This window comes from Ananas comosus, linkage group 4 (assembly GCF_001540865.1).
Source record: "Ananas comosus cultivar F153 linkage group 4, ASM154086v1, whole genome shotgun sequence".
Taxonomy (NCBI): Eukaryota; Viridiplantae; Streptophyta; class Magnoliopsida; order Poales; family Bromeliaceae; genus Ananas; species Ananas comosus.
In genome coordinates this window covers 14,526,422-14,548,226 of record NC_033624.1, presented here as the reverse complement: position 1 = coordinate 14,548,226, position 21,805 = coordinate 14,526,422, and the positions used below count along the sequence as shown (strand labels likewise).

Genomic DNA, 21,805 nt, shown 5'->3' with positions numbered 1-21,805 from the left:
CAACCAAATTTAAAAAAAAAGTTTTAAAAAATCTTAGAAAAATTAAATCAATAGACTACACACATACAACTTTTGTCAGTAATGGATATAGAGGTTTTGAATTTGAAGCTTCTAATATCTTTTGATTTTAGAACTCTATTTTTATTTTCAACCAGCAGAAGCTGTAATAGTGGTTGTTTATTGACCGAGGACTTGGCTCAGTTATGAAATACAATACTGTTTAATTAAGTTGTCCCATACGAGTCATTGTTATGAAAATTATAGACATATAGACTCACAGCAACTTCTCTTTATAGCATATACAAAATTTTCAATTCGACATTTCAAGACTATGATTTTTTATTGACCGAATGCCGACTACAATATTCATTTATGATAATATTTAACTCTGTTATGAAAAACAATATTGTTTCATTAAGTTGTCGCATACAAATCATTGTTATGAAAATTGAATAAATAGACTCTCAACAACTTCTCTTTATAGCATACACAAAAATTCAAATTTGGCGCTTCAAAACTTTAGTTGTGGTTATTTATTGACTGAAGCTGACTACGATATTCATTTAGAAAATATTTGACTATGTGGTGTAATACAATGTACTGTTTAATTAAGTTGTTAGATACAAATCATTGTTATGAAATTATGATAAACAGACTCAACATCTTCTCATTATAGTATATACAACAATTTCAATTTGACGCTTCAAAACTTTAATAGCTGTTGTTTATTGACCAAATGCTAACTATGACATTCATTATGTTTAGCTCTATTGTGAAATATAATACTAATTAGTTCAGTTGTCGGATACAAATCATTGTTATGAATTTAAGATAAGTGGACTCTCAAAGACTTATCTTTATCGTATATACAAAAATTCCAATTTGACGCCACAAAAACTATAATACCGGTGCTGCGAGCTGAATTTCTTGACCGTTGATTTGATCAACGTCCTCCTTCGAAAAACGTGCAAAGGAGTGAAGTGGCTATTGGATGATGACCTTCGAAGTATGTGCCTACAGTTGAATCAAGCGATTCGGCTGATGAGGGATCAAATCAGCCAAGTTCAATCTTACATAATAACTTCGGTTCGGCTGATGAGTCGAATGTTGTTGATATATGTATGTTGCAATAAAGAAATAATATTACACAATAACTTCGGTTGCAATAAAAGGATAATGTTTATAAGAGAAAGTTGTCGCTAAGCGTTTGATGTGAAAAAAAATTATCCTGAAACTATTCCTCGGAAAAAGCAATAAATGTAAAGGAAGATGAAAAGATTACAAGCAATAAATGTTTTTGACATTTGGCAGGTGCTCCAGTCTTCTGTAGTTTCTGATGATGATACTACACTATTCATTAGAAGAGGAATGGCAAGAGATCTCCTTAATGGTGAGCTTCAGTTGTCGGATACAAATCATTGTTATGAATTTAAGATAAGTGGACTCTCAACGACTTATCTTTATCGTATATACAAAAATTCCAATTTGACGCCACAAAAACTATAATACCGGTGCCGCGAGCCGAATTTCTTGACCGTTGATTTGGTCAACGTCTTCCTTCGAAAAACGCGCAAAGGAGTGAAGTGGCTATTGGATGATGATCTTCGAAGTCTGTGCCTACAGTTGAATCAATCAATTCAGCTGATGAGGTATCAAATCAGCCAAGTTCAATCTTACGCAATAACTTTGGTTCGACTGAAGAGCCGAATGTTGTTGATATATATATACATATATATATATATATATATATATATATATATTGCAATTAAGAAACAATATTACACAATAACTTCGGTTGCAATAAAAGGATAATGTTTATAAGAGAAAGTTGTCGCTAAGCGTTTGATATGAAGAAAAATTATTCTAAAACTACTCCTGGGAAAAAGCAATAAATGTAAAGAAAGACGAAAAGATTACAAGTAAATTATTTCTAGAAAGTGAAAAATGTAAAAAAAAAAAAAGTCTTCTTATTCTCGGGAGAAAAAGATCCCTTTGTCGGGCGTTCTTCGTTTATTTATAAATTCGCCCATTTATTCAGTTATTTCCCATGATTTGCCACGCGCCTGATTTTGTAGACCACTATCGACCGATCCTAACCGTATAAACTTTAATCACTTTTCAGTTTCAAGTATATTCTTCTCTTTTCCCGGTGCACCACATGTAGTCTATTCTGGTTTCAGGAACCATGCTCACGGTGCATTTTGGTTCACCACGTGGCGCAACTTTTAAAGCGTCAACAAGCGGTTATTTATTGGCCGAATGCTGACTACGACATTCATTTAGAATGCATTAAGCTCTGTAATGAAATACAATACTACTTAATTAAGTTGCGGTATACAAATCATTGTGATGAAAATTAGATAAATAGGGCTGTCAACTACTTGTCCTTATATAGCATATACAAAAATTCCAATCTAAGGCTTCTCGCACTGAGACCGAATATTGACTACGCCAGTGGGTGCACGGACTAGCGTGGTGCACCGGGTGCAGGCACCAATTTGTTCTCCATCAGCGTGTTCCGTATCATAGGCCCAGTTGTATATAGGCCGAGTTAGGCCAGAACCTAATATGAAGTATTTCCTAATTCCTAATTTATCAGATCATGGGCCCAAATGCGGTCCATTAAAACAAGCCCAGACCTATTAACAACCCTATTTAAGGGCCACTGTATCTTCTTTGATGGCTCGAATTGTGGAGGGAGGAGAGTGCGAGAATGGTCTCCGGAGTTCGAATCGCTCGTCACTCCCTCCTCCGCTTCTCCTCGATCGTTCCATCTCCTCGTCTCCGTCGCGATCTCTCCTCTCTCGCACACTCTTTTTCTTCGAAGGTTCGTCTCCTCTCTCTCTCTCTCCGTCGCCCAATTTCGTCGCACTAACCCTAGCGTGATCGAGAGAGCGTAAAATCGCGAGTTCTTGTGGTGGTTTTGGCGAGATGGACAATTTCGTGGGGCCGATTCATCGGATCGTTGATCTATTAGGTTGCTTGAGATCGGTTCGACCAGATTAGGGTTTCGGTGTTCGTGGATTACGATTTATTGTTTACTTTGGCTTAGATATGTCACATTTTGCTGTTTGGACGATCCAATTGATCGTTGGTCTTGTATTAACGGTTTTATCTCACTATAAGCATCATACGGAGCATTAGATTGTTGAAGATTTTAGATACTGATCAAATAGATATCGTTTGATAAGTTTCTTGTTGCATGAAGTCATATCTGCTTGTGATAGTTGTTTAATTGGTTATCGCCATGTTCTGTGTAATCTCATTCATTAATTGGAGTTGCAAGAAGTAAATATTTGGAAGGTCTATTGCACCTGAAATGCCAATTAACATCATGAAAGTTTGTGAAATCTACCATGCCTTAGGCGTAGCTCTGTTTGTAATCGCAAGTGTTAGCCTTTTTGAACTCCAAGGTGTCTGTCTATATTGGGAACTGTTCAGCCAAGAAAGATTATTAGTAGAATGGCCAATGCCATGCTCTTTTGTCTTTCAAAGGTTATCTGTAACAGATCATCTTCTGAGAGTTAGCCATATTTTAAAATTACCATAATCTTGCACTGTCATTTCTTATTGTTGTAACTAGGATTTTTTTTTTTTTTTTTTTGAAATTTTCAGGGAATTACTCTGTTATCTCTTTGTTACTTTTCAGGCTCGCCAGATAAACAATGAATGCTGTGAATTCTTGCCATGGTTGCAACAAAAAGCAGGCACTGAGGTATCCTCGGTGCTATCGGTTGGAAATTCTGCCTTTGGCAGGTTATAAGTGCTTTCTTTTCTATGTTATGTTGATTTTTTTTTCTTTGTTTCACTTTACTCTCGAACTTGCTTTGTCCGATTCTAACTTTGAATTTTTTTCTTTTCATAGTTTCTTGTGTTGTTTTCTTGATTGCTTTAGTTTGCTTTGATTCCTTCAACTCTTTATTGCAGGGTGGAACTAATTCATTGTCTCACAACACAAGTTATACATGTGAATTTTATGCGCTTATACAATGGGATGCCAATTCATGTGATCTGTCTTTTACTGAATGCAGATCATTGTATGCATCAACGGCAATACACGCTGGAGACTGTATGCTGAAGGTTCCTTACAGTGTTGTAAGCTCCAATTTTCTTCTGCACCTGTTTTTCCAGACGTTTTATTTGGGGTGGTGGCATTGTAATTGACTTCCATTATGCAGCATCTCACTTCAGATAAATTCCCTTTGGAAATCTCCCCGTTTATTGATTATGGTGTTGGAAGTGTGTCATGTGTTGCCGTGGTACTTATGGCAGAGCAGAAACTGGGAATGGTATTAGTTTTTTGAAAATGTGTTACATTCTAGCTCGTGTTTAATCTTGCCTTTTTGAGGCCGATTACTGTGTGACATTAATTTTCTGTTATTTTGGAAAACACGATATTCCACTTATCATCTTTTTCTTCTTCATTAGGAATCTCGATGGGCGGCCTATATTACTAGTCTCCCTCAAATGGATGAGATGCATAACACGGTACTCCAGTTAAGATAATGATAATTGCTCAGCAGTTGAAAGGTTGTTGCGAAATGGTCTCAATAATTGCAATTATAGTCTCAATAATTGCAATTATACCTACATTTTAGCTAGTAATTGACCTACATATTGTGCTGCGTTTTCTTTTCCCCACAATCATTATGTATGAAAATGCAAGATTTGAATAACTGGAAAAAATTATTTTCCAAGACTAAATGGCATTTAGTAAACAAGGTTGTTAGCTTGTGGCTATCCAAAATTTTCGCTGTCATTTTCTCTCCTTTTTTTCATTTAGAATTGGAGGGAACGGGATTTCATAGCGGCTTACATCCTCACTTTTGTGTTACAAATTAGAGTTAGTAAAGATTTATAAGAATATGGTACTACAAGAAGTACATGTTTAAACATGGGCTGCATGTACTGTCTGTTGATATCAGAAAGGCAAAAAGCATTATCAAACTGCTAGACATACAATTTAAAAATTCTTATATCTGAATATAGTATGCGTGTTTTCATTTATAAATGGTTTTTGCTTGGAAATTCTTGTTCTTTATATGAAAATGTGGTAGGATGTTATTCTTGTGGCTTCTGCATCTTCCCTCATTATTTTTTGATGTGTCTTATTTTAGCACTAGGAAATCACATTCGGTACTGCAGTACTGTTAATATTGAGTATTGCAGTTTTATATTACATTACAGATATTCTGGAGTGAAGATGACCTGCAGATGATAAGTCAAAGCCCAGTTTACAAGGAAACTATTGAGCACAAAGCAAACATTGAGAAGGAATTTTTTGCTCTTAAACCAGTTTGTAATACTTTCTAAGATCTTCATTTAGTTGCTAGCTTATCTTACATCTGTGTCTCTTCCATTTTTTGTCTTTTGGCTATCTTGTCCCAAATTTATGCTTTAAGATGATTTTTTTAGTTGTAGATGATAGGATCTTAGAAATATTCATCTTATCTTACATATTTCTTCCTTGCTGACAGACACCCTTAGGTATTGTATAGAAATGAGGGCTTAACCATGGATAGCAAAGAAATGATAGGACTTGAGTGCCTGTTTTGATGCAATTGCTATAACTATTATCTAGTATAGATTTGCTTTCTAAGTGAGCGAAAAGATCAAGCTGAAATCATATGGTTCAGAATCGGTTCTGTAATGGAAAGTAAGAGGTATTAATTTCTTTCTATAAGCTGCTTTTGATCTTTGATGGCACTTTTGCCAAGTGTAATGCAGTTTTCAGAGTCGTACTATTAATCATGTAATGCATGGGCCAAATATAAAATATTGTCATTTGGTTTTTCAGGTTTTTAATATCAGCTTCTTCTTTTTTTTCTTGTTTCTTCTAATTTTTCTTCCTTTCTCAAAAGCATATATAGAATTATGTCATGCAGTTCGCGCACAATATAATAGAATAGTTTTACATAGTAAGCAAACCTATGCAAGTTCACCTGGGTTTGATGATTTATGTAGATACTATTCGTTCATGATGATGATTCAAACTGTCTTATTCTAGTTAAAGTTAAAATTTCTCCATTTTTAGTTGGTTGATCTATTATTTAAATATCTTTAGGCTTTGGAGTGTTTCCCCCAGATTTTTGGTGACATCAGGTTGGAGAATTTCATGCATGCATGTGCTTTGGGTAAGCTACAATTGCACTTGGTTATTATTGCAACGTCTAAAGTCCGTAATGTTGAATAAGTGTTTATACTTTACTATAATGTAATGTTGCAACGTATTCTAACTATTTGTCCTTTACCCTACACTAGGTTGATTTGTTGGCACTTTTGCTTACTGTGAAAGGTGAACTTAAGCAGTTTCACGGCGCTGAGATCTTACATATTTGTTGTATCTTAGAATATCATGAGATTTTTCTATCCTTTGAAATGTCAAATTTCACATTATTTAGGAGTAGTTATCTAGTGTCCCGATAGGTGAAAACCTGAGCCTTCCTACAGTTAGAAGCTATTGGCCTGGCAAATAGGTTGTGAACTTGTGAACTTGGGATTTTGGGTGCCTTTGTGCTTTCTTGTCCCACCTTTTGTATGTGTGTTTAAATATAGTAGAAATTCTTTAGGGATTTTGAAGACATACATGTTAGCATTAGTGTATTTGGCTGAAGTGTCATATGATAAAGTTTAACCATCAGTTTTATCAGGTTGAGTGTTTGTTTCATCCTTTTCTACTCTGCTTTGAACTGTTGGAACTTAATTCTACTTTACCACCATGTATTTCAAAGTGAGTGCTTTACTACGGTTGCTTTTTCTGGTATTCTGTTAACACCTCTTGTTAAAATGATTTTCGAACAAAGAAAGTGGCAATTAAGTGACTCATCCAACAGCTATATATTAGAAGAATAAATAAAATTAAAGAATTCAATCCCTATTTATTATAATTAAAATAAGTTATGTGATTATCGCATGCTCATTCTTAACTTCACGGCAAGTCCTAGGGGAAGTTTTTAAACTTTCCCTAATTTTTATGATCATATTGCTTATTGTACAGGATTTCATGATTGAACAATATATGCTTCATTCCACTCCTGTCTATTTCTTTTGCCAAATCTTAAGCTAATTTTTTTTTGCAAACATGCAGTTTCATCTCGAGCTTGGAAGACTTCAAAAGGTGTATCTTTGGTATGATTCCTTGACTTCCTTTTCTTTATAGTACGTCTTTTTTTCTTCTTTTTTCTTTGGTGTGTGAAGGATAAAATATGTGATGCGTTACATTTCATATTCGCAATCTGAATAGCCAATTGTAGATCCCATTCGCAGATTTCCTAAATCACGATGGTACTTCAGATTCCCTGTTATTAAGTGATGACTACAAAGAAATTTCAGAGGTACTTGTCTCTTTTTTTTCATTCGATTTCCTGCTTGGCTGGCCAACTCATGAATGAAGTTTATACCAAGGATTTAAGTGCCGTGGCACGGGATTGTGCCGAAAACTTGCCGGCACGGTACGGCACGGTGCGTGTCGGTCAAAAAAATTCTTGTGTGCCGGCACATAATAGCATGAAATATTTATTTTCTTTAGCAACAAAATATTCAAATTATTTATTACGTCTTTTTATCTCATCTTTTGAACTTTATTGAGGAAATCACTTACTAATTTAAAGAATAGAGGGTTTTAAGCTGTGCCATTGGCACGGGGTCTGTATCGTGCCGATATCTTGTTGGCACAGTGGATACGGTCCGTGCCGATGGGCACTTAGAACTTTGGTTTATACCAATTGGTTTTATGACTGAAAATGGTAAGACTCTATTGTTTTGTGTTTTATTTACTGGAAAGTATAAGTAGTTTCTGAAGGGCTGATGCCAGTATTGTCAACTGCAGAAGTCAATTTATGTTATTAAGACCTCCATTTTTCAGTTGGGCTGTAGACAGTTTTATAATATTGGAGAAAAGCTTGGGTGATAATAATGAGCTTATGAGCTATTTGGACATAAATTGGACCTTAACCAGGATGACCACATGCTTGCTTTGAATTGTGAGGGCTGTTATTTCCAGTGGTATCATAAGAATACTTGTATGTACGACAAGTCAGTGAAGAAGTAGCTTAAATTTTATGGATGCGAAAATTCGTTTTATAAATACCTAATATCAGCTAATGTTTTTCACATACTTGAATCTTTGGAGTGGACAAATATGCAATTAAACAAGTTGTGGGATTCTTTTAAGCAAACAAAAAATATTCACTTCTAGGATGCCAAGTTCTTGTATTTCAGGTTTGAAAAGTTGAAGGCTTGCTTTCATGTGATTTGTCCTTCAAATGATAGTACTCTCTGTCTGCTGGTGTAAGTAACAAGAAATAGTCTTTAAATTTGTTCATTCTTCTAGTCTTTTCTATGTACATCATGCTAATCTTAAATGTTTCTGTTGGATGAAGTAAGTTCTATGACTTCAAATTCTAACTTGCCATCTATTTTACTTGATTCTGATCGTGGTAAAAGCTTATAAAACCCCAAGGCATTCAGTTTCTGATTGATGCTTGCAAAACATTGTTCAGGTACTTGCTGATAGGGATTACGATGTTGGTGAACCGGTATCATTTTGCTCGACTGCATTAGTTGCAATTCTTTTCTTTTTTTTTTCTTGCTTTCGTTAAATCTTTCGCAATAATTACATGAGGCTGTAGTAGAGCTTTATTTATTTATTTATTTTCTTTTCTCTTTTCTAACTTGTGCTTGACCTCCTGGCAAAGATTTAAGCAGCCTATAGTTTAACTCGTTATTTAGTCAATGTTGAAGTTCATTTAATGAATTGGTGACAAAGTCTTAATAATGTAAGTATCATTTTAATTTGTTAATTGTGTTTCCAGGTTATGATAAGATATGGGAAGTTCTCTAATGCTACTCTCCTCCTAGACTTTGGTTTTACTGTTCCAAACAACATTTATGATCAGGTAATTCTCTGGTTCCCTGGCAAATCAATGTGTAGCCTTATTCTGTGTTTCATAAGAACCGTTATGTCTAGTATATATGTTTTGTCGTGTATATGGACTCCCGTGCTTGCTGCTAGTGGTGGATATTCCAGGTTTAAGGAGGAAGTGCCTATTGATTTCAGGTTCAGCTATGGATGGATGTACCATCACATGACCCATTGTATGCAGCGAAAATTGAGCTGTTGAATAAGCATAGGTTCCCTAGAGGAACAAAGAGCGATGGTTTTAATGATGCGAGAGGCCCTTTTATCATCAAGTAGGTGTTGTATTTTCGTTACTTGATATTTGACTTCTGTTCATGAGTCCTATTTCATGATTTTGTGATTTCAGAAGTTCATACTGGGTGTTAGATGAGCTTTTAATGTCGTAAGCTGATGAAAGGCTCCTCTTATATTGATTACACCAGTTTTATTATAGTGATGATTATCAGTTTCACGGTAAAGGGCAGCAATGGGAGGGGTTATAGTACCGTGTAAAGAGAATCTTTTTCTGTTAACATTTCATTCTTGAGAAAAGGCAAATCTTAGCCATTAAAAAAAAAGGAGAGAGAATAAAATATTCAAGAATTGATTGTTGCAGGGAAGTTAAATCTGCCGAAGGAAAAGGGAAGGGCATTCCGCAGGCTCTACGCGCATTTGCTAGAGTTTTATCTGCCACATCAGTTAAAGGTTTTGAATCATCTCACTTGCATTTGCGAGTATAAGGAAAACGTCATGCTACATTTGCACGGTTGATGTGATGATAAATTTGGCTTCTTTTTTTTTTTGTTCCCTTAAAATCCTTAAAGACCTGGAAGAGATGGCTTTGGAGGCAGCTGAAAATGATGGTCGGCTAGCTCGACGTCCTTTGAAGAACAGGGAGAGAGAGGTTCATGCCCATAGAACATTGCTTTTCCGGGTTGAGCGCATGGTTCGGGACCATGATGCCGCTATTAAGGTAAAAATTATCAACTGGTATCAGATCAGCCGTTCTTTTATCTTGCAGTCTTTTGTACTCTGATCCTCAGCGCTATTTCCTATTGCGAAGCCCATTTTCACTCCTACCAATGCTTTCAACTTTCCTCAGATTAAAAGTTATTTTCCAAGTAAAAGTTATTTTCCGAAGTAGCGGGAATTGGAAGAGGGAAAATGGGGGGTTAGAAACTCAGAAGCTTTAGAACATGGTGTTTATCGAGATATCTTGTCATCGATTCTTTTGACATTTGGCAGGTGCTCCAGTCTTCTGTAGTTTCTGTTGATGATACTACACTATTCGTTAGAAGAGGAATGGCAAGAGATCTCCTTAATGGTGAGCTTCATGTTCTGCGATCGGCACATACCTGGCTAGCCAATTACTGTGCCGCCCTATGCTAATTTAGTAGCTTGTGATTCATTTATAAACTGTTGTACCAGGTAACCGTGTATAACAAAAGGAAAGAAGGTAAATTTAACCTAGTAAATTTAAATCCTCATAAGTTATCAAATTGATATGATATTTCATACTGCATTAATAATTTATAATTACAGCAGTTTTAGGACCCATAGAATTATTGCAAGGACGCAGGGCTTCTGCAAAAAGCATAGCCACATCCACCACCAGTATACTCCTAAACTTTTAAGCAGCTGTTACCAAACACTAATACCAAATAACATACTTATCAAAACAAGCATAAAACTGTCAGTTCATATTAAAACCTGAAAGGGTAAGCAAATATCTCGCTGATAATGACGACATCACATCCTCGTGTATTAACGCATAGTTGACCTACATTGCTCGACCATCAATTTTCAGGAGACTCGCTCCCACGATGATTATTGCCATTTTCCTCGTCATCCCTAGGACTCATGCTACCACCATTAGTGGCAGGGCTTCTAGACCTCTGGTCTTCCTCAGGCGGGCTCCTGTCCTCCCGGCCCAGTGGGCTCTTGCTGTAGTCTGATCCTGCTCGGTCCTTTTCTGGGCTCCTACTGCCAGCAGCCGTGGGGCTGCGGCCTCTCCCCCTGGACGGTGGGGGGCTCCTGCTGTCGCTTTGGCTCCTAGATCTCCTACGGTCTCTCCTGGGCGATCTGGAAGGGCTACTTGGCAAAAGGAAAAAAGAGTGAGTGAGAAAGCGTGCATTAAAGAAGAGGTACAAGTTCTGCCTACCATGTAATAGCGGGGTAGTGAAAAGAGTGGGGACTCTACGAAAAATTCTAGAATGCAACGGGTATATTGGTAATGTGGCGTAACAAACCAATCAATGTATCCTTTTAGAGGTATATGTCCCATTATGATTGTAAAAAAATATTTTTATTATACTTTTGTTTGAAAAGAAGGAATGTGATTGGCTTGTTATTGATGAAGTGGTGCAAGTGCAACAGTGTAGAATTCCTCGGACTCTACAGGGAGGAAGAAATATTGGAAACAGAATCTACTCAGCCTAAACTGTGAATCACGCAATAAGGGCAAACAATGCACATGCATGCTACGTTAAATCTTCAGAAAAAAATGATTCCAAGTACAGACAAAAATTCATAAGCTAACATGCACAAATTTAGAGGCATAAAGCATCAGCATAAAAATGGTCAAACTTAAATAGGGCATGGCAGCGGCAAGCAATTATAAAAGCTAAACATTACCTACGCTTATCAGCATACATCAGTTTTTTACTCGGAATGTGACAATTTTTTTAACTCGGAATGTGGCAAAGCTCATACTTCTAAAAGCTCAAAGCATGAAATATGTTCATCACTAAGAGGCCTTAAATACCTCTGTCCTCCAATTGGTGCATGGTCAGCAAGCATAATAAGTTGCAAACCAACTAGTTGAACTTTTATGCTTCTAGAGGTAACAATTCCATTAGAGTAATGGGTTCCATATAGAAGACTTGATTCTTCCCATAATAGCCTATATGTACTCGACTATAGCGGAAATAAGATACAATCCAAAAGCTAGTTACCTGTAGCTCCGGCTTCTGCTATAGCTCCTGCTGCGGCTCCTACCACGTCGAGGGGATGGCGATCGCGAATTGCTTCTCTCACGTCTGCAGGCATATCTCTTTTAATTTGATTCCAACTTAAAAATATGTTAACATAATGTTTGCGCATCTAAAAATTCAAAGAAAAATGGGAGAACAAGGGGAAAAAAGGAATCAACTTAACCCACTAAAAGCTAGAGTGAGTACCTGAGGTTTCTAGGGCTATTCTGACAGTTCCTTTCTATATGGCCTCTTTCGCCACACCGATAGCACTTGTTTTTCCAGTCCCCAGCTCTGCAATCTCGAGCCCAGTGGCCATCTAGCCCACAATTAAAACAGCGGCCAGATCCGGGAGGAGGTCCTCTACCCAGATATTCGCGTGAACCTCCTCGGCCACGTGGACCCTAAGTCCCACCAAAGAAAAAAAATATATCATATTAGACATTAATCTCCAAAAGAATCGACAGCTGAATAGTAAAAGGGGTATTATACTTCTGGATAAATTCCCTGACTTAACACTTTAATCAAAACTGAATTTTCTCATATATTGCAATTTCAACCATGCCTTCTAAAGAGAATATGTCATCATGTGACTATCCAATAAAATGACTCTTTGAACCTTGTATAAAGTATACCAAAACAATAAAGTTGTTAAGAGGAGGTAGAACTGTCATTTAACAGGAAAAACTTGGATTCTTCATAATATGATAAAGTTCAGATAGACAGTGGCTGAAAAGATGAAAAAAAAAAAACCCAGCAATTTAGCACATCATAAAAAAACAAACATTCGTATGTGTATGAAAAACAACAAAAAGTAAAGCTTCTCAATAAAATAATTATACTTACTCCCCGTGCAAACTCCACAGTGATGCGACTTCCATCAAATTCCCGACCATCAAGGCTGTATCTTGCATCATCAGCATCACGAGGATCACTAAATTCCTGCAATACAGTTAGCAAGAAAAACAGAAAGGATGCCTTATACTTGATCAACATAGATAAGCGCCAATCCTAATCTACTAACGAGTTTACAAAGAAAACAAAACACAGAATAAATGAATAACATGAGTAACAACAGAAGTGGAGTGTTTTACATACAACAAATGCGAAGTCGTGCTTCAAATCCACCTCTCGTACTCTGCGGAAATGGTTGCCACAAACAGTAAAACCGTCATGACTTAGTACCAAAACGTATCACCCGTCAAAAGTCTCCACAAAAACAGGCAGTTAGAATAAAGAAAGAATCACCAAATTCTCTTATAAACTTGGGAAGAGTAGCCACCACATCCATCAAGGGCACCCTCCCACCATTTAGACCTCCAGGTTGGGCAAAATACTCAAAAACCTTCAACAAGATCATTCGAATTAAAACACACAAGACCTGGGGTCAAGGTTTTCAAAAAGCAATACGGAAAACGAATAGAGACCTTGCCTGAACTATACCACAATTTGAAATGGGTACCCGACTTTCAAGATTTTATTTGTTATCTCACAAGGATTGCAGTGCCTCTAGCACGAGGTGTTTCAGTGTGCATTGGCACGGTACAGCACGTCGACACGTCTTGGCGCACGCCCCATTTCACATGTCAGCATGGTCAGCACAGGCAGCATGGACTCGCACAAGAAACACAGGTAATACTCATGCCTAGACCATACCGACTAGCACTACAATCCCTGCTATCTCACCTTTCATCATATTTTAATTTTGAAAAATTCCATCAAGTTCCATTACTCGTCTGAAAAATCATTGAAATATTCTGTCAAGTAATAGAATGTTCCAATAGTTACTAAACATTCAATTAAAAAAAGAAAAAAAAAATCCTCTTCAGATCAATGTGGAGGTTACTTAAAAACCATACTATAAAGTTAGGTAATAAAATCAAAATTTTTGTAGTTTAGGTACCAACATCAAAATGAGCTATAGAATAGGTAGATCATACATTTTAACCATTCAAGTATACAAAGATGAACCCAATCGGCTTGAAAGGCCTATGCCTTGTGGAACCACAATGTGTCACTAGCCTCAATGTTAAGTCATTCTCGATCCAACTATTATATGCTCCAAGATATGGAGAAAGGATTTACCATGCAGTCACAAATATAATGAGGTGGCTAAAACCAGCATAAGCAGGATGTCAACACCATGAATCAGCACCACTAATCCACCATTATTAAGGGGGAAAAAGGGAACGTTTAAATAGTGCATTCATTGGCACATATTACTTTCCAGAAAGAAAGAAAAGCAACTTCAAGAAATGTACTTGTCTGAGCATGCATGTGACCATTTAAAAAGCATTGCAAACAAAGAAAAATGACCAATCTACTACATTAATTTAAGTGCTTTGTGCATAGTTCTCAAAGCTGGTTTTGCATATTAAGGCGGTGAGGTGGGGAAAAGAATGCCAGCCTTTAATTGCAAGAGGAGGCTGTTAGTAACAGCGCCACAAGTTGAAACTGTTAGCAATGGCATTCTTTCTTGTTCAATATAAGTTTAATTGGAATGGTCTGTTATACCCATATTTCTTTCAATAGCGATTGGGTGTGGCCTTGCTAAGAGCCTAAGACAAAATTTCGCTATATGATCCTGTATGATCCTGCACTAGGACGGTGATAAGCCTCATACTGGGCTCTTATATGTGTATTGTACCAGAGAAGAGAAGGAATATATATATAGAAACAATGCACAGCTTAATGCTCTGAAATCTTATATCACATTTTGTTATCTTATATAACAAGGCGCTCAGTGACTTTCATTACAACATACAGGCAGAATAGACTTTCCTTAGCATGAGTACAATGCGTACTAATTCTTCCCACTTACCTTCCATATCTGCTGAAAAGATGTTCAAGGTCACGGGTGCGAGTGCGAGAGGATATTCGACCAACGTATAAGCGTGTGTTGCCATATCGGTCATCATAGCGAGGCATTTTGCACTGGGAAAAAAAGGATTAAAGTTTCTGAAACATCAGATAGTAGACAAAAGAGCTAAAAAAGCATAAACTAAAATACAATAGTAAAAACAAAGGTGATTCATAACTAATGCCTGTAAAAAAAAAAAAACAACCACTAATTGGTTTCATATGCCGACCTTACATTCAAATTTAAATGACTTTACTTAGTGCAACTTGATTCCCGTGGAAAGACCTTAAAGCCTCGTAAAAAGTATATTCTGACATGCTTAATACTAAACATGAAGGTTTTTTATGTTTAGACTTACAGAGGTACATAATTTCTTATGGTGAATAATATAGTACTTGGAAATACCTAAGCACCCGTTTGGTTCGGAGTTAAGGGGTGGAATAACCTCTTAACCCTGAAGTTATTTCCAAACACCCAATTTGGGGGGTGGGGTTAGCTAATCCCACCCCACCCCACTACTCCAACCAAACCAAACACTATTTTACCCACTATCCTTCTTATTCCACCTACTCCAACCAAACACTATTTTACCTATATCTGCACTAAACCCAATTCTCAACCAAACATAAAATTACTCTAACCCCACCTTAACCCTGAACTTAACTCTATCTCTAGAATAACAAGTTTTTACTTAACCCCGAACCAAACGGTGGCTAAGAGTCTTGGAAGTGCTCCAAGTGTTCTTGCATTTGACATGATGGAAAATGGAAATGACATGTAATATTGACTCGGGATTGGTATAAATCAAGGTTTAGATTCATTTTTCTGCTAGCTAAAACAGTATGGCCAATTCTTAAAAACAACTAGCATTCTAGCCATCAGCATCGAAGACCTACAACATGGACATTATGTAGCCAATATTGGTTTAAAAACCTAAAATGTCAAACAATAGGAAAAGTTAAAAAAAAAAAGAAAAGAAAAGGAAACAAAAGTAAACAAAGATGCACAATATCAGCATAGTCAAAACAAACCCTCCAAATGCGTTCAAATCCGATCCAAATATCCTAGTCTTGAAAGGTACCAAAGACTACGATTATACAGTGCTCGTTAATTGTAAGATAAAGCATGACGACTTATAATAAACAGAACATATTTCACGGTACGTCATATATGAAACTGGGATCTATCCAAATAAGGGGATAAAGAATTATCCTCACCAAATCATAATGAGCTCTTCTTCTATCAACTGAAGCAGCAAACACACACACATTCACACACACACATCTGCAATTTTACTGAGTAGCAATTCACACAGTGTTTAATTAAACTTATTTTAGCTTCATCCTAGCAAAAAACATGTCTATGTAATAGCAGCTAGAAAACCACAAACAACCGAAAATGACACCACATATAAGACATCAGCAAAAAAAATCTGCAATAACAACCCCTCAAAGGTAAAGAAGCAAAAAGCAAAAAATCACCCATCCATATACTCCCATTTTAGCTAAAACAAAGCAAACAACTTCTACATACATGCGAAACCACTCGAATCCAAAAATTCTCATCGACAAGAGAAATTTAGGAATTAATATGCTACAAAACATCAATTGTTCCAAATTTAATCCCAATAAGCGGAATATCGTATGATTTCATAGAGATCTAACCAAAAACCTAAGCATACAGAGCTAGATCGCACAATAAGATCACTAAAACGGGAGATCGAGGAAGAGTCAAAGAGAACTAAGATAAATCGGAGCAGATGGGCAAACTTAGGGTTTTGTACCTGGGGATCGTAGAGGGAGAGAGAAACCCTCGCTGTCGCCCGAGCACTCGCCCAAGAGGAAGCACACACGCAGGGGGATTTTTTAGGCCTAGTCGAGCGGCCTCCGCGGTGGGTTTATATATACCCTGATCCGGATTGCTACGGACGATCGAGATGCGCTCTCGGATGAATCAACGGTTGCATGTGACGGTTAGTTAAGTGCGAATCACGGTGTGAGCACGTGCGATGTGAGAGTCTCCAAAATTTTGTCGTGGACCTGGTCTAAGTACCAAGAATAAAATGAAGGTAAACTATTGGATTGTATATTGCCGACGTGGTGAACCTTGTCCACGCATGTATGATTAACTCCTCTTTTCTCCTTCCCGACGTGCACCGCACCACTCACAACCATGTTTCCTCCTCTTCGTTCCCACATTTTTATTTTTATTTTTTATTATTGTTTTACGATTTTTCTGTTTCCTCCTCTCCCTTTTTTTTTTTTCTTTTTTCTTTTTTCCTTATTTCCACGCATGGCTCCGTAGAACCCTCCCTCCCCTGCATCTCCCCCACGCTTTCCTCTTTTAGCCATATCATCTCCATCATCGTCTCCCTCTCCACCTCTCTCTCTCTCTCTCTCTCTCTCTCTCTCTCTCTGTGTTCTCACCTCAATTGATCGATAGAGTCTCCTCGTCCACAGAGCAGGGATTTGGGAGAGGAGGGTAGGGTTTGAGAGAGAGAGAGAGAGAGAGAGAGAGAGGGGAGGAGGAGGAGGAGGAGGAGGAGAGAGGGGGAGAGGATGCTGCAGCGAGCGGCGAGCAACGCGTATTCATGGTTTTGGGCGAGCCAGATCCGGACAAAGCAGTCGAAATGGCTCGACAACAACCTCCAAGGTCGCTAATCGATCCCCCTCTATCTCCTAATCTTTGAGTCGCTTCCATGATTTGATCCTATGGATCTTATAATTTGATTGTTCTTAGTACGCGATTGTGTTGTTGATCTTTTGATGTATTGGTTTTGCTCATGAAATGGGGTATGATCTATCTACTTGTTGTTAGGTTCTCCACTTTCGCCCTTGTGAAATGGAGATCATGATAGTAGTATCTACGAATTTGGTGACATCATTGTGCTAATTCATGCTATGACCTTTTCTTTTTGTTCTTCTTTTGAAACCAGTATGCTTTAATCTATTTATTCTATTTCATATTGGATTCAATTGAGTGAGTTGCGAAATTTAGGAAACAGTATGCTCGAATTTTGTGATAGAAAAGCCATTAAATGTCTTCAATCAAACAAATGTAATATACGTACAAGTAATTTACAAACATTAACAAGTAAAACATAATACATTAATGAGTACGTTCTTCGTGGACCCAGTTCATTTCCATTTTATAACTCTGTTGTGCAATTTGGTAACTTTAGCTCCTACAGTGAAAAATGAACATTAATATAAAATTTTGCCGAGAGACCATTTGAATTTCTTTTACCATTTGCATCTTATTAGGTCATTATTCTTCTCCTCATGAAAAGCGGGTGGAATGTCTATAGTGGTTTTGCCTTTAAAGAGTTTTCAATATCTGAAACTTTTGGCAATGAATAAAACAAGAATTTGGATCGATCAAAAGATAGTATGACCCATAAGTTATAACAACACTCACCATGGCCAATAGAGTAGCAAGCATCCATCGTGGTAAATAGTTCGAACTACTAATTATTATAGACATTCACATATTGTTCAAGTACGAAATATATATCATTGTAGATGTGCTTTATCCTTATCCTCATTCCTCAGAAAATAGAAAAAAAAAAGAAAAAAGAAAGAAATTTAGATACCGTTTTGTTTGTGTATTTGATGAACAGAGATGGAGGAAAGGGTTAAGGACATGCTCAAACTACTTGGCGAGGAGGCTGATTCCTTTGGCAAGAGGGCTGAGATGTACTACAAAAGGAGACCAGAGGTGATAAGCTCAGTGGAAGAAGCATATAAGGCATACAGGGCTTTAGCAGAAAGATATGATCATATATCAGGGGAACTTCATAAAGCCAACCACACAATAGCAACTGCTTTTCCTGACCAAGTCCAATATGCGATGCTTGAGGAGGAAGACGATAATTTACCCAAAGCAATTACACCCATCAACTCGAGTAAAATTCGCAAGCAAACAGTTGAGGACTTAATGAAGAAGAAAAGAGAGGGTCAAAAGAAAAAGCATGGTGGGAAAATTACGATGCAAATGAGCGAAGAGAATGCACAAGAAGAGATTAATCGACTTCAGAAGTCAATCTTGGTTCTTCAAACCGAGAAAGAATTTATCAAGAGTTCATACGAGAGTGGAATTGCTAAGTATTGGGAAATTGAAAAGCAGATTAATGATATGCAAGAGGAGGTTTGTTACTTTCAAGACGAGTTCAATGCAAGTGCAATTATAGAGGACGATGAAGCTCGAGCTTTGATGACGGCAACGGCCCTTAAATCTTGTGAGGAGGCCATAATGAATTTACAGGAACAACAAAATAAATCAATTGAGTTGGCAAGGATGGAATCAAAAAGAATAAAAATTGCTAGAGAAAGACTAAATGCTCTCAAGGGTGAATGTGGCCAATCTTTGGATGAACCATTAAATATTATTGATGGGAACATAGAAACAGAAGTTCTTTCTCTAAAACAGGAGAAACTTGAGTTGCAGTCTATCTGCGATAAAGTAAAGCAGCATTTCGAGATGAATTCTGACATTTCTGTGGTGGAAATTGCTGAGAAAATAGATGAACTGGTAAATAAAGTTATAAACTTAGAACTAACGGTTTCATCACAGATGGCACAGATAAATAAGTTAAGTGAAGAGAACGGCGAGCTTGAAAAGTATTTACAGAGCTTGGAAGAGGAGAAGACGGTACTCATTAATGACTCGAGTGAGTTGAGTGACAGGCTTAAGCAAGCGGAAGAAGAGTTGAATAGAGTTCAGTATCTGGAGAAAGCTGTCAACGATGAAGGAAAAGATGTGCGTTCAAATTTTACTGATGCTTTTAATAGCCTCACTGATATTTCAGAGAAGTTGCAGTCTTCAAGTGTTGAGAGCACAATAAAGGAAGAAACTCCCCATTTCAACACTGAACTACCCAATGAGTGCAATGGAACAGAAGGTGCAGATATCCAAAGCATAGAGGAAAATTTTGTCAAAGAGGGAAATAAAGAGATTCCAGAACCTGAAGAGAGCTTTGGTTATTCTGCCCAAACGGAGATAGCTTCTCAGAATTTAGATGGTTCAGAAAAGGTCGACAACATCAGACTTGAAGAAGAGAAGGATCCATTACAAGAAGCTCATCACATTCCACATAGTGGTCAAGAAAATATAGAAGAGTTAAAACAAGTTGAAGAAGCCAAAGAAGAAGATTCATCAGTTGAAGGTGGAAATCTCCCTCTAAGTAGTTCAGAAAGTATTGAGTATTTAAAACAGGGAGAAGAATTCATAGAAAATAAATCATCGGAAACAGATGATCATATTCATCTTATGGGCTCTGAACAAATCCCAGATGAGAGACACAAAGAAAATGTAACAGCAAAAGATTCACAAGAAGAACAACCTATTCCTCCCAGTAGTGAAAAAGTGATGCAAATAGGAGAACAAGATGGTTTTCTAAACTTGCAACAATTACTTTTAAATGGATTGGAAGGAAGAGAAAAGATATTACTAGCTGAGTACACCTCAATCCTTCGAAATTATAAAGAAACGAAGAAAAAGCTCAATGAAGTAGAGAAGAAGAGCCAAGATTATCTTCATGATATGACAGAATTAATAAGAGAACTGAGAAATGCCAATGCCATGAAGGATGAGGAGATTCAATCATTACGACGACTCTTAAGCTCTTCAAAGACAGTTTCTAATGGCAGTAACAATGTAACTTCTAACGAAGTTAAAGCCTCGTTTTACAGTCATCAAAAGCATCGGAGCATTTCTAATCCTCAAAATTTTGAGATGTCAAAAAATATAAGCATCAAATCATCTAAACAGGAAGATACATCAAATGGTGTTATAGATGGAGGAAGCCCACATTTGGGGGACATCTACTTCTCAGTCAATGAACTGCAGAGCACTTCGCCCGTCGAAGAAAAATTCAGAAGGGACATTGATGCGGTTTTAGAGGAAAATTTGGAATTTTGGTTGAGGTTCAGCACTTTTTTCCACCGTATCCAAGAATTCCAAACTAAAGTTCAAGATCTAAAAGCCGAAATTGAGAGGCTAAAAGATGATAAGCCGCAAGAGCTCAACAATGGTGCTATTAACCACCCAGTTGCCTTGCCCAAAGAATCTACAGTAGTTGAAAAGCAGCTAAGAGAGCTGAAGACTGAACTCCAAGTTTGGTTAGAGCAGAATGCGTTGCTTCGAAGAGAACTTCAGTGTCGATTCTCATCTCTCTGCAACATACAAGATGAGATTGCAAGAGCTTTAGAGACAAGCTCAGCAACAGAAGCAGCCCAGCTTACCTCTTATCAAGCTGCAAAGTTTCAAGGGGAGGTGCTTAACATGCAACAGGAGAATAATAAGGTTGAAAACGAGCTTCAAACTGGTTTAGATCATGTAAGGGAGCTTCAAGGTGAAGTTGAGAAAGCCTTTTCACAGCTGCATGAGAATTTTGAGCTCTCTGGACCAAAGAACAGCCACCATCACAATTTCCGCCATTTCCCGACTAAAACTAGAATACCTTTACGGTCTTTCCTTTTTGGGAGTAAGCCAAAAAAACCTTCTATATTTGCCTGTGTTAGCCCTGCTGCACTTCAGAAACAACACAGTGAATTGAGATTTGGGCATTCTAATAAGATGGCTTAGATTTTTCTCTTTCTAACAGTAATTGTTCCTCCAGATTATATTCTCTGAACTTCTACAAGAGCGGGCAGTGCAAGGTGGACTTACTCATTATTGGAAATTGTATCCTGTTTCATGTATAGGAAAATGCTCAGATATAAACTATTTTTGGTTAGTTTGAGTTGTTTTTCTGGTTCGATCGGAGCCTGTCACTTAACCGTTTGTTTGTTTGGTGTCGTTTTTTATTTTTCATTTTTCATTCGTTCGGTAGAGTAAATCGAGACAGCGATTATTTGAGGTAAAAATGTATACTTGGTTTGGAGCTTTGTAATTTGAAATTTTGTTCAATTGTTTTATTCAATGTAGCTAATAACAGTTGTCTTTTGATTTGTTTCAAACTCAGATAATTGTATTCTGCTTATGAAGTTTGTAAGCAATATATTATGGAGTATGTTTTGAGAATGGAAGGTCTTTATGTTAGGTTTTTGTAGTACATAAAAACATTTGCCTTTT

At 37.2% G+C, this 21,805-nt stretch overlaps 3 protein-coding genes across 12 annotated transcripts; 2 read left to right on the top strand and 1 right to left on the bottom strand.

Annotated features, from left to right (window-relative positions):
* LOC109709522 (fructose-bisphosphate aldolase-lysine N-methyltransferase, chloroplastic-like) lies at positions 2,675 to 10,346 on the top strand. 9 transcript variants are annotated; one of them, XM_020231793.1, is made up of 15 exons: positions 2,675 to 2,827; positions 3,650 to 3,756; positions 4,032 to 4,095; positions 4,179 to 4,289; positions 4,429 to 4,488; positions 5,170 to 5,295; positions 6,065 to 6,134; positions 7,088 to 7,128; positions 7,254 to 7,334; positions 8,502 to 8,537; positions 8,814 to 8,897; positions 9,059 to 9,192; positions 9,516 to 9,604; positions 9,724 to 9,872; positions 10,145 to 10,346. In XM_020231793.1, the coding sequence occupies exons 1-15, from the start codon at positions 2,714 to 2,716 to the stop codon at positions 10,286 to 10,288; spliced, it is 1,410 nt and encodes a 469-aa protein (XP_020087382.1). In that variant the 5' UTR covers positions 2,675 to 2,713; the 3' UTR covers positions 10,289 to 10,346. The 9 variants fall into 9 exon arrangements, with proteins under 9 accessions (XP_020087382.1, XP_020087384.1, XP_020087380.1 ...); XM_020231795.1 differs by having other exon boundaries at positions 2,696 to 2,827; positions 3,650 to 3,715; XM_020231791.1 differs by lacking the exon at positions 2,675 to 2,827 and adding an exon at positions 3,455 to 3,495 and having other exon boundaries at positions 3,616 to 3,756; positions 5,188 to 5,274.
* Positions 10,504 to 16,608, bottom strand: LOC109709524 (serine/arginine-rich splicing factor RS2Z33-like). 2 transcript variants are annotated; one of them, XM_020231799.1, is made up of 7 exons: positions 16,515 to 16,608; positions 14,693 to 14,805; positions 12,970 to 13,009; positions 12,718 to 12,813; positions 12,079 to 12,275; positions 11,854 to 11,937; positions 10,504 to 10,993 (listed from the first exon to the last, which is right to left on the bottom strand). In XM_020231799.1, exons 2-7 carry the CDS (start codon positions 14,797 to 14,799, stop codon positions 10,696 to 10,698), a joined length of 822 nt encoding a protein of 273 aa, XP_020087388.1. In that variant the 5' UTR covers positions 14,800 to 14,805; positions 16,515 to 16,608; the 3' UTR covers positions 10,504 to 10,695. The 2 variants fall into 2 exon arrangements, with proteins under 2 accessions (XP_020087388.1, XP_020087389.1); XM_020231800.1 differs by having other exon boundaries at positions 10,504 to 10,990.
* On the top strand, positions 16,985 to 21,690 carry LOC109708467 (protein NETWORKED 2D-like). Its single transcript, XM_020230223.1, has 2 exons — positions 16,985 to 17,383; positions 18,351 to 21,690. Exons 1-2 carry the CDS (start codon positions 17,290 to 17,292, stop codon positions 21,314 to 21,316), a joined length of 3,060 nt encoding a protein of 1,019 aa, XP_020085812.1. The 5' UTR covers positions 16,985 to 17,289; the 3' UTR covers positions 21,317 to 21,690.